Here is a 12,597-nt window from a genome sequence, read left to right on the forward strand (position 1 = left end):
CAGACAAAATGTCTAGTGATAAAAATTCCCAATTAAATGTCACCTGCTTAACCCAGCAGGAAGTGCGGCGGCGTCTAAAAATCACTAAAATTGACAAATCTCCGGGCCCGGATGGGATACACCCTCGAGTACTGCAGGAATTAAGTACAGTCATTGATAGACCATTATTTTTAATCTTTAAAGACTCCATAATAACAGGGTCTGTGCCGCAGGACTGGCGTATAGCAAATGTGGTGCCAATATTCAAAAAGGGAACAAAAACTGAACTCGGAAATTATAGGCCAGTAAGCTTAACCTCTACTGTGGGTAAAATCCTGGAGGGCATTCTAAGGGACGCTATACTGGAGTATCTGAAGAGGAATAACCTCATGACCCAGTATCAGCACGGGTTTACTAGGGACCGTTCATGTCAGACTAATTTGATCAGTTTCTATGAAGAGGTAAGTTCCGGATTGGACCAAGGGAACCCAGTGGATGTAGTGTATATGGACTTTTCAAAAGCTTTTGATATGGTGCCACACAAAAGGTTGATACATAAAATGAGAATAATGGGGATAGGGGAAAATATGTGCAAGTGGGTTGAGAGCTGGCTCAGGGAAAGGAAACAAAGGGTGGTTATTAATGGAGCACACTCGGACTGGGTAGCGGTTAGCAGTGGGGTACCACAGGGGTCAGTATTGGGCCCTCTACTTTTTAACATATTTATTAATGACCTTGTAGGGGGCATTCAGAGTAGAATTTCAATATTTGCAGATGACACTAAACTCTGCAGGGTAATCAATACAGAGGAGGACAATTTTATATTACAGGATGATTTATGTAAACTAGAAGCTTGGGCTGATAAATGGCAAATGAGCTTTAATGGGGATAAATGTAAGGTCATGCACTTGGGTAGAAGTAATAAGATGTATAATTATGTGCTTAATTCTAAAACTCTGGGCAAAACCGTCAATGAAAAAGACCTGGGTGTATGGGTGGATGACAAACTTAAATTCAGTGGCCAGTGTCAGGCAGCGGCTGCAAAGGCAAATAAAATAATGGGATGCATTAAAAGAGGCATAGATGCTCATGAGGAGAACATAATTTTACCTCTATACAAGTCACTAGTTCGACCACACTTAGAATACTGTGCACAGTTCTGGTCTCTGGTGTATAAGAAAGACATAGCTGAACTGGAGCGGGTGCAGAGAAGAGCGACCAAGGTTATTAGAGGACTGGGGGGTCTGCAATACCAAGATAGGTTATTACACTTGGGGCTATTTAGTTTGGAAAAGCGAAGACTAAGGGGTGATCTTATTTTAATGTACAAATATATGAGGGGACAGTACAAAGACCTTTCTGATGATCTTTTTAATCATAGACCTGAAACAGGGACAAGGGGGCATCCTCTGCGGTTGGAGGAAAAAAGGTTTAAGCATAATAACAGACGCGGATTCTTTACTGTAAGAGCAGTGAGACTATGGAACTCTCTGCCGTATGATGTTGTAATGAGTGATTCATTACTTAAATTTAAGAGGGGACTGGATACCTTTCTGTAAAAGTATAATGTTACAGGGTATATACACTAGATTCCTTGATAGGGCGTTGATCCAGGGAACTAGTCTGATTGCCGTATGTGGAGTCGGGAAGGAATTTTTTTTCCCCAATGTGGAGCTTACTCTTTGCCACATGGGTTTTTTTTGCCTTCCTCTGAATCAACATGTTAGGGCATGTTAGGTTAGGCTATGGGTTGAACTAGATGGACATATAGTCTTCCTTCAACCTTAATAACTATGTAACTATGTAACTATGTAAAAAAACGCATGGGTTTTTTTGTGGCAAAAAAACGCCGCTAGAAATTACTACATGTTGCATTTCTGCAACAAAACGCATGCATAGAAATGACGCATGCGTTGGCAAAACGCGGCAAAAAACGCAGCTAGAAATTACTACATGTTGCATTTCTGCAACAAAACGCATGCATAGAAATGACGCATGCGTTGGCAAAACGCGGAAAAAAAGCGCGCAAAAAAATGCATGCGTTTTTAATGTTAAGTATAGGAAAAAAACGCATGCTTTTTTCGCTAAAACGCAGCGGCAAAAAACGCAAATGTGAAACCAGCCTTATTTCTCAGCGCCGTTAAAAAGCGGCACTGAGGCATAAGTACCCATAACTGCAGGATTAAAAGGCGTATCGGCGGTCGTCAAGGGGTTAATGCGAAGTTGCTCATTCAGCCCATGTGGTTTAGTTGTATTCATTATGTATATCCATTTAGTTTCTTTCTGTAAGATTTTCTGGTCTCAGTTACCACCACTAACTGGGGAGCTAGCACCTCAATAACACAAATGTAGACTGTGTCTAGCCTTCCTCCATGTATCTCCTTAACAATCGGGGTAATATGTTCATGTCCCCAATATGATCCTTGATCCGTTATCGAAGCACACCAATGGACAAGTGAAATGGTACCCCTTAAACCCCAGTCCAGAGCCTCTTACCTAACCAAATCAGTTCTTCTACTTTGCACTGATTTATATTGCAAGACTTGTTAAAGGGTTTATTGTAACTTGTAGGATCGCTACTTCCAACCGGTGGCACTAGAGTTCAAGTCCTCTTTCTCTCTGAAGAGGCAATTTTCATTAAATAAACAAACACCCTCGGTATTAGGCTATGTGCACACGTTCAGGAATTCATGCAGAAAATTCCTGAGAATTCCGGACATTTTCTGCATGAAATCCGCAAGAAAACTGCATGCGTTTTTGCCGCGGTTTTGACGCGTTTTTGACACGTTTTTTTTACCGGACACTTCCCAATGCATTTTGGAGTGGGAAATCCGCAAAAAAAACGCAAAAAGATAGAGCATGTCCGGATTTTGTGCGGTATGCGTTTTTTTTGCGGAAAAAAACGCATCATGTGCACAAAACATCCGGAATTCATTCTAAATGATGGGATGCTTATTGTATGCGGTTTTATTGCGGTTTTATAGCGTTTTTATCGGGAAAAACCGCGAAAAAACCGCACTGTGTGAACACAGCCTTACAGTTAGCGAAAGGACGACAATGGTATCCAGTTGTCTCACTCCTGAAAGTATTGGGGGTTCTTACATTCTCCACATCTACATGTCCCCATGGCTTTGTTCTCCAACCAAGTGCCTGTAACTTTCTCATTTGTGTGAAGACTATGCAGCAACTGTTCTTTGACTGACCTACCCTTCCTAAAAGTTATTGCTGGGGAAGGGGGTATAACATCCCTTAAGTTTGGGTCCGCCTTAAGCAAGTTCCAATGTCTAGCCAATAAATTTCTAGTTCCTTGTGATCTGATCATAAGTTTTCATTGCCTGAATAGACTACTTTGTTTCACCCTCTGTATCTCAGGGTCTTCGCAGAAACAGACTGTCACATTTCTTTGCACTCTGGTAGGCCTCCAAGAGCACTGGTAATGGATAACAGCTCTCCAAAAATCTATTCATCAAATCTCGTGCTTGTTCATGATAAACCAAATTAGAGGAGCAGTCTCTCCTCACCCAGTAATACTGCCACTTCCAGGTGCCCTTCTTAAGGTAGCAAGAATGGCTCTCCCATCAGAGTAGATTGTTAGTAGACGCAGACTTCTTAAAAAGGTACGGGTCCCCAAGTGTCCCATTTGTTCTTTTTCAATAAGGATATCTAGAAAAGTTATGAAGTCCCGCTTTATTCTCAGATGTAAATCTTCTGACATTGGTAGACTGTCAAAATGTGAATGAAATATGCCTAAAATGGGCACCTCCTAATCAAAATACAATTCAGTCATCTATACAAAAAAAAAAAAAGATACGAGGGCTCCGGAGCCGGTTAGAATAGGTGGGGGCACATCAGCTCCCAATAGCTGTGCCCCCAAACTAGTGGGAGAATTTAACATCAAACAGGAAATAATTTTGAGTCAGGAAAAACTTTAACCGCTCAAGTAGGGAGGTATTGGGTAAGGTATATTGCATGTGTGGATAAAATAAGGAATTTGTAGTTGCACTACCAGCCTATGTACGTGATCTTAGGGAACTAGAAGGTAGATAAAGAAATCAGACACCGATGTTGAATAAGAAGGTTTTTTTTCACAAACTTTTTTTTTTGTCTGAATGAATTACAATTCCCAAAGGCATACTCAAAAATATTGTTGAAAACCTTCCCAGAAGAAAAGCTGTCATGGATGCAGAAGGGGGGACCAACATTATATTACGCCTCTTGGCTTTGGAATAGAATGACCACATTCAGTGGCGTAACTACAAAGTTAGGGGCCCCGGTGCGAACTTCCAAATGGGCCCCCCCCCCCCCCGCAGCCCTGCCATACAACTCAATGTAACCCCCATAGAATACAACGCAGCCCCCCTAATAGTATAATGCAGCCCCTCCATACAGGGGCAGTGAGAAAGACACGAGCAAATGGTGATGAGGGGGCATAGGGGGGCTAGGAGGCAGGGGAGAAGGTTACAAGGGGACTAGTGGGCAAGGGAGACTGACAGAAGGGGGCAAGGGAGACTGACAGAAGGGGACAAGGGAGACTGACAAGGGGACTAGTGGGCAAGGGAGCCTGACACAAGGGACACATGGGGACAAGTGGGCAAGGGATACAAGCACAAGGGGACACAGGGACAAGTGGGAAAGGGAGACTGACGCAAGCACAAGGGGACAAAGGAGACAGGCACATGGGGACACACAGGGACAAATGGGCAAGGGAGACTGGCACACGGGGACAAGGGACACAAGTCCCTGACACACACACACACGATACCAGCTCATATACACAACTCACAATCTCCTCTCTGGTACAGGGGTGGCTGATGTAAATTGGCTGCAGCTCTGCAGCTCCACAGCTCCTCAGCTTCTCCTGACTAAAGCGGCTCCGTCCCGCACCTCCCCCCCCTGCTCTCACCTTCTATCCCGGGGCTGCAAAGCAGAAGCTGACAGTCTCACCTGGCATGATGACTGGAGCTGCTTCCTGTCTCTCACGTGCCCCGACTGCCCCCTCCCCCTAGATACGCCTCGGACTGGCGACCGCTGCGACCGCGGTAGTTACGCCACTGATCACATTCTTATGGACAGATATTTTTTAACTTCCTTTCATTACTTAAGGCCAACAGATTGCGCTATAAAGTTCAAGTCCTTTTTTTCTCTGAAGAGACAATTTGCATATTAAGGCTATATAGGATCCATCTATATACCTAATTTGGACGTGTCCGTGTGTCTGTTCACAATGGGTCATCCACAGCTGAACAGTAACTTAGGTATCCATAGTTACTACCACTAGCAGCTAACTGCGTTGGCGTAACCATGGATACGTAAGGAGAGGAGTTCTCCCTGGTGGCGAGTTAAGGCATAAGCCTTTTTTGAACGTTAGCCTGTGAGTCAACATTGTGAGGCAACATTGTGAGGCAACATTATAAAGATGGATCAAATTGAGCACGCTGCTGCACATAGAGAAGCTAATCGCATATGGATGCGTAACCTGCATCTTAACAAAACAAAAGACAAACGAAATTGTCGAAGAACTGCTGATGCAGCCCGACAAAGGGCGGCCAGAGCAAGAGAAACGAATGAAGCAACTGAATCACGTAGAGCATTTAATGCTGCACGACAATGAGCAACACGCAATGCACAAAGTGATACACATATTTCACAAAAAAAGAGAACAAGATAGAATACGTGTCCAAAATGTAAGAGCCACTCGATGACGGCAAGTTACATTTGCCGCTAGAGGACTTTTTAATCAAATTGATGAGACACATATTGAAGAGCACTATGCTGGCTAACTGACATTTCGATGTCAGTTCTGCCAATCTAAAAATTTCAAAGACGAAATGGCGCAGGACAAAACATTCCCTTCATGCTGCAAGAGAGGGCAAATCTAATTATATCTGGGGTCATTGTCGTGTTGAAAAATAAATGATGGTCCAACTAAACGCAAACCGGATGGAATAGCATGCCACTGCAAGATGCTGTGGTAGCCATGCTGGTTCAGTAGGCCTTCAATTTTGAATAAATCCCCAATAATGTCACCAGCAAAGCACCCCCACACCATCAAACCTCCTCCATGCTTCACGGTGGGAACGAGGCATGTAGAGTCCCTTCCTTGTGTTCTTTAGCCCAAACAAGTCTCTTCTGCTTGTTGCCTGTCCTTAGCAGTGGTTTCCTAGCAGCTATTTTACCATGAAGGCCTGCTGCACAAAGTCTCCTCTTAACAGCTGTTGTAGAGATGTGTCTGCTGCTAGAACTCTGTGTGGCATTGACCTGGTCTCTAATCTGAGCTGCTGTTAACCTGCCATTTCTGAGGCTGGTGACTCGGATAAATTTATCCTCAGAAGCAGAGGTGACTCTTGGTCTTCCTTTCCTTGGGCAGTCCTCATGTGAGCCAGTTTCTTTGTAGCGCTTGATGATTTTTGCAACTGCACTTGGGGACACTTTCAAAGTTTTCCCAATTTTTCAGACTGACTGACCTTCATTTCTTAAAGTAATGATAGCCACTCATTTTTCTTTACTTAGCTGCTTTTTTCTTGCCATAATATAAATTCTAACAGTCTATTCAATAGGACTATCAGCTGTGTATCCATCAGACTTCTGCTCAACACAACTGATGGTCCCAACCCTATTTATAAGGCAAAAAAGTCCACTTATTAAACCTGACAAGGCACACCTGTGAAGTGAAAACCATTTCCGGTGACTACCTCTTGAAGCTCATCAAGAGAACGCCAAGAGTATGCAAAGCAGTCATCAAAGCAAAAGGTGGTAACTTGGAAGAACCTAGAATATAAGACATATTTTCAGTTGTTTCACACTTTTTTGTTAAGTATATAATTCCACATGTGTTAATTCATAGTTTTGATGCCTTCAGTGTGAATTTACAATTTTCATAGTCATGAAAATACAGAAAAATCTTTAAATGAGAAGGTGTGTCCAAACTTTTGCTTTGTACTGTAATTTTGGCAGTATAGGATTTGGGAATTTTACATGTTTGATGGAATGCCCCAAATTATTGACCAATACATTTTGGATATTCATTATTACAAAACGGTAGCACCTACCATTCCAAGTTTGGCCTTGGAATTACAACAAATGAGACCACAGTGACAAAAATTAAGCTAACCTCACTTCAAGCAAAAGAGCTTAGGGAGTCATCTGTCCTTATTTGGGATGAAGTAACAATGACTCCCTGTTTTAATATCAATGCTTTGGATAATTTGTTCCAAAACATATGTGAAAAAAAACATTTGGTGGCAAAGTTTTCATAAACGGTGGTGACTTTTGTCAAACCCTACCAATAGAGGAAGGAGGAAAAAGAGCCCAAATTGTACAGTCCACCATTAAATACTCAAAATCCTGGAGTCAGTTTTCATAGTTCCAGTTACAACAGAATATGAGAACGTCTCAGGACGAAGTTGAGTACAACTCATGGTTACTAAAACTTGGCAAGGGAGAGGTGTCAAATGTATATGGTCTACCAGAAGACACAATTGAAATCCCGAATTCTTTTATTGAAGAGGGTGATTTAATTACAGCTATTTTTGGCGACTCAATTGAGATTACCGATGCAACGGTAGAATTGCCAATAAAGCAATTCTTACACCATTGAATGATGATGTTCACGCCTTGAACGACAAAATTCTTAGTCAAGTTCAAGGTGAACACTCAACATATCGCTCTTTGACACATTTGTGAAAGAGGAGGGTGTGATTCTCACAGATTACCCTGTAAAGTTTCTTAACTCTTTGAATCCCACTGGGATGCCTCCTCATGAACTAAAGCTGAAACCAGAAGCTGTAATTATGCTCCTGCGTAATCTTAACAGAAAGCGTGGCCTTTGTTAAGGCACAAGGCTTTATGTGAAAAGCTTAAAAACAAACGCTATTCATGCCATTGCTTTAAATGGAAAAGCAAAGGGTCAGACAGTTTTTATTCCAAGAATTGACCTGATTTCCAAAGATAAAAACTTGCCAGTCCAGATGCGACCGCTTCAGTTTCCTGTTATGTTGGCTTTTGCAATGACCATCAATAAATCTCAGGGACAATCCTTGGATATTGTAGGAATTTATTTGCCTCTCCCAGTGTTTTCACATGGGCTGTTATATGTGGCTTTCTCCAGGGGAAGGAAAAGCCAACAAATAAGGGTCAAAATATTTGAGGAACAGAAGCAAGGTAAACTTATCCTAATGTTGACAAATGGTTTACTGTCAACTGTGTGTACAAAGAAGTCTTTTATTAATCTCTTTAACAATTGTAAAAGCCAAAAAATGTTGTACACAAAAGTGGGACTAACTCCTATCCACGGTCTATGGACCAAAGATTGGACATGGGCAGGGCCTTGGGGTCAGATCCCAAGTGCGCTCAACCATGTGAAATAGCTTACGCTCAGGAACATTGAGGATTAGCGCTATCGGATGGCTCTACCCATTCATTTCCTTTAGGAATAGGGTTATGAGATAGCTCTACCCTTTCACTTTCTTCATGGATAGCGCTATTGGATAGCTCTACCCGAACAGTATTAACCACAGAACTTTTTCATACACAAGGTAGGAGTGGCAGGAGAGGTACACCAGGTATTTATGTTTGCTATTAGTCTGCACATATGCCAGTCTGGTGCGTGGGTACACCCCATTGCGAGATCAGTCTGCTGCGCTGTTACACCCCATTGCGTAGTTCGTAATCACAGCGCACGCTCGAAGGGCGTGCAATCACTCGTATTTCACTATAGAGAATAAGTAATACACGATGTAGGCTATGTTGGAATTATTGCAAGTTTGAATGTTTTCCTTTAGGGATGAAAAGGCATAAATCACTGTAATATATTGTTTCACAAGTTACCCATCATGTTATATAACCCTAATCTTAAGAGGTTGAAAATGAGACTGGTGTTGCACTCTCCTCGCTAACCGAAACATTTTTCCAACATTAACGTATAGACAGTGTGAATACAGAAATAACTGACAGACTTTACTCACTGGAGTCTCCTGCAGATTCTCATAGAGATAACGTTGGGTCCTCTTGACGACAGAAGCATCAGATCCAAGAAAAGGAATGGAATACTGCTGCACCTCATTACTGTAAAATACTGCACCCCTGCAAAACAAAGTGCAAACTAGCATCTACACAGAACAACAGTAGAATTACCTAGCATTGCACGAGTCTACTTGGTTTCACGACCGTGGGTTTTTCAGTTTCCGTTTTTGCTCCTTGTCTTCCAGAGTCTTAACTTTTTTATTTTCGCCGTGTGAGAGCTTGCTTTTTTGTGGGATAAGTTGTACTTTTGACTGACAGCACTGGTTTTACCATAGCATGTACCGGAAAAAGGGTAAAAAAAAAAATCCAAGTGCAGTGAAAATGCAAAAAAAGAGAAATTCCACAATAGTTTTTTTGTGTTTGTTTTTTTCTTACCAAGTTTCACCAAATGCTAAAACTGACCTGCCACTATGATACTCCAGGCCATTACGAGTTCGCAGGTATCAAACATGTTTAGGTTAAGTTGTGAAAAAAATCTAAACTTTGCCAAAAATAAATGTCGCCATTTGATGAGACCTGCAGCATCTCCATCTTTTGGGATATGGGGCTGGGTCAGGGCTTATTTTTTGCACGCTGAGCTGGTGTTTTTATCAATACCATTTTGGAGTAGCTATGGTCTTTTGATCGCCTGTTATTGCATACCATTGCAATGTTGTGGCAGCCAAAATAAAAGGAATTCTGGAGTCTTGATTTTCTCGTTAAGACGTTTACCGATAGGATTAATTATTTTTCTACATTGATAGATTGCGCATTTCTGAACACGGTGATACCAAATGTGTATTTTTTTATTGTTTTATTTGGATCATGTGAATGGGGGGCATTTTGAACATACATACTTTTTTTTTTTTTTTTACTTTACACATGCTTAAATAGTCTCTGTAGGAGACTTAGGCTATGTGCACACTTTGCAGATTCCACTGCGGATTTTTCCGCAGCGGAATTGCAAAATCCGCAGTGAAAACCCATCGCGGTTTTTACTGCGGATTTATCGCGGTTTTTACTGCGTTTTCTTCTGCGGATTTTCAACTGCAGTTTTCTATTGGAGCAGCTGAAAATCCGCAGAAAAGAAGTGACATGCTGCGGAATGTAATCCGCAGCGTTTCCGCGCGGATTTTTCTGCAGCATGTGCACAGCGTTTTTTGTTTCCCATAGGTTTACATTGAAATGTAAACTCATGGGAAACTGCTGCGGATCCGCAGCGGTCAAATCCGCTGCGGATCCGCAGCTCTATCCGCAAAGTGTGAATATAGCCTAAAAGCTGAGATCATCAGATCGCCTGTGCAAAAATGACCACCAACTACCGGTCGCATTCAGGCAATGGCAACCACAGGGATCTCCTGCAGTCCCGGGTTGTTATGTTAACCTATCGGCCACTCACGGTCTTGTGACACAGAAATCGACGGGCGAGATTAGTGACTTGATACTGGCATAACCGATTGGTGTCGCAGGTCCGGGTCTGGTGCCTCCCATCGTCTTGCGATGCCAACCTCCTGTTGCTTCAATGCTCCCCGGCATCACGCTTCTAGCGCAGCATACTTATCTGCCCTGTTGAGGGCAGAGTAAAGTACTGCAATGCGCAGGCGCTGGGAAAGGTCAGAGATGCCCAGCGCCCGCGCAATGCAGTACTTTCTTCTGCCCTCACCAGGGCAAATAAGTATGCCCACGCAGGAGCGCGATGCCAGGCAGACATAAAGCAAGTAGGGGCGGCATCACAAGAAGATGAGAGGCGCCGGACCCGGACCTGCAACACCCATTGGACCGGACCGCCCCCCCCCCAACCCCGGGTGAGTATAATAAAACTTATTTTTCTTGTCTTTCAGGTCAGACTGGGGGCTTATCTACAGCATTATAGAATGCTACAGAGAAGATGTGGAAACCACAAAGAAAACGACCAACAAGGGTAACTATAATCAAAATACAAAACTCTTTATTCAATATACATATTAAAAATTACTATGACATAAATAGGACACAGATGGGGAAATGGATTAGGTCACAATACAGGTACTCCCCTATAGAAAATGTGTGGGCCTAGTACTGGCTCCCTATAAAATGTGAAAACAGAGTATAGATATTGGGAGGAAACACCAAAAGTAATGGAATGGCTAAGGTAAGTGTGAAACACACTACATACCCCTGAATGCTGTGCCCTGGAACCAACGGATATATAATGTATAAGTCTCCATCACGCCCATTAGACTATAGTACACATGTAAAAAATAAGGCCCAGAGAACTTAGACTGCTATGAACGTCCAGAATGACCGCTGGAACCAAGCAAGTGAAACATGGAGTAAACCAGGTTGATAGACAACAAAAGCCATACCCGAAAACACTAACCCCGACACCAGGAGAACAGCCAGGAAGGTGCACATGCACCCATATACATGAAAGCAGATGACATAGTCTAATCTTAATTACCTGGTCCTGGGCGGTTTAGCAGGTGTGAGCCAAGTGCGCGGCCGACACGTCTACCCGACGCGCGTTTCGGAGCCGGGGCTCCTTCGTCAGGGGTGCGTGCCTGTATTGTGACCTAATCCATTTCCCCATCTGTGTCCTATTTAGGTCATAGTAATTTTTAATATGTATATTGAATAAAGAGTTTTGTATTTTGATTATAGTTACCCTTGTTGGTCGTTTTCTTTGTGGTTTCCACATCTTCTCTGTACTATACAGCTACGACTGGTACGGTTAATAGTCCGGCAAGTGAGCAGCAGTGAGTGCCTAAATTCACCTTACTCACGTTATGTTGCCCTTGAGCACCGCCATTAGCATTATAGAATGCTGTAGATGAACTCTGAAAGGCGGTGGCCCTATCTTACAGTATATCGGCCAAAACTGCTGACAGGTTCGCTTTAACCCCTTTCTGACATGGGACGTACTATCCCGTTGAGGTGGGGTGGGCCCCCATGACCACGGACGGGATAGTACGTCCAGCGCGATTGGCGGCGCTCACGGGGGGAGCGCCGCCGATCACGGCCGGGTGTCAGCTGTTTATCGCAGCTGACATCCGGCACTATGTGCCAGGAGCGGTCACGGACCGCCCCCGGCACATTAACCCCTGGCACACCGCGATCAAAGATGATCGCGATGTGCCGGCGGTGCAGGGAAGCTTCCCGCAGGGAGGGGGCTCCCTGCGGGCTTCCCTGAGCCCCCCGCAGCAACGCGATGTGATCGCGTTGCTGCGAGGGTCTCACCTCCCTCCCTGCTTCCTCCAGCCCCGGATCCAAGATGGCCACGGATCCGGGTCCTGCAGGGAGGGAGGTGGCTTCACAGTGCCTGCTCAGAGCAGGCACTGTGAAGGCTGCAGCGCTGCATGTCAGATCAGTGATCTGACAGAGTGCTGTGCACACTGTCAGATCACTGATCTGTGATGTCCCCCCCGGGACAATGTAAAAAAGTAAAAAAAAAAATTTCAAAATGTGTAAAAAAAAAAAAAAAAAAAAATATTATTCCCCTAAATACATTTCTTTATCTAAAAAAAACAAAAAAAAACAATAAAAGTACACATATTTAGTATCGCCGCGTCCGTAACGGCCCAACCTATAAAACTGGCCCACTAGTTAACCCCTTCAGTAAACACCGTAAGAAAAAAAAAA

At 43.4% G+C, this 12,597-nt stretch overlaps 1 protein-coding gene across 1 annotated transcript in view; it reads right to left on the minus strand.

Annotated features, from left to right (window-relative positions):
- The window catches only part of LOC138681637 (saccharopine dehydrogenase-like oxidoreductase), a 155,877-nt gene that overhangs the window by 66,153 nt on the left and 77,127 nt on the right, over positions 1–12,597 (minus strand). Inside the window, exon 7 of the mRNA XM_069769312.1 lies at positions 8,943–9,060. Within this exon, the coding sequence (XP_069625413.1) occupies positions 8,943–9,060 (118 nt within the window). The remainder of the gene's footprint in view (positions 1–8,942; positions 9,061–12,597) is intronic.

The sequence above is a fragment of the Ranitomeya imitator genome, chromosome 5, assembly GCF_032444005.1.
Source record: "Ranitomeya imitator isolate aRanImi1 chromosome 5, aRanImi1.pri, whole genome shotgun sequence".
In the NCBI taxonomy this organism is placed as follows: Eukaryota; Metazoa; Chordata; class Amphibia; order Anura; family Dendrobatidae; genus Ranitomeya; species Ranitomeya imitator.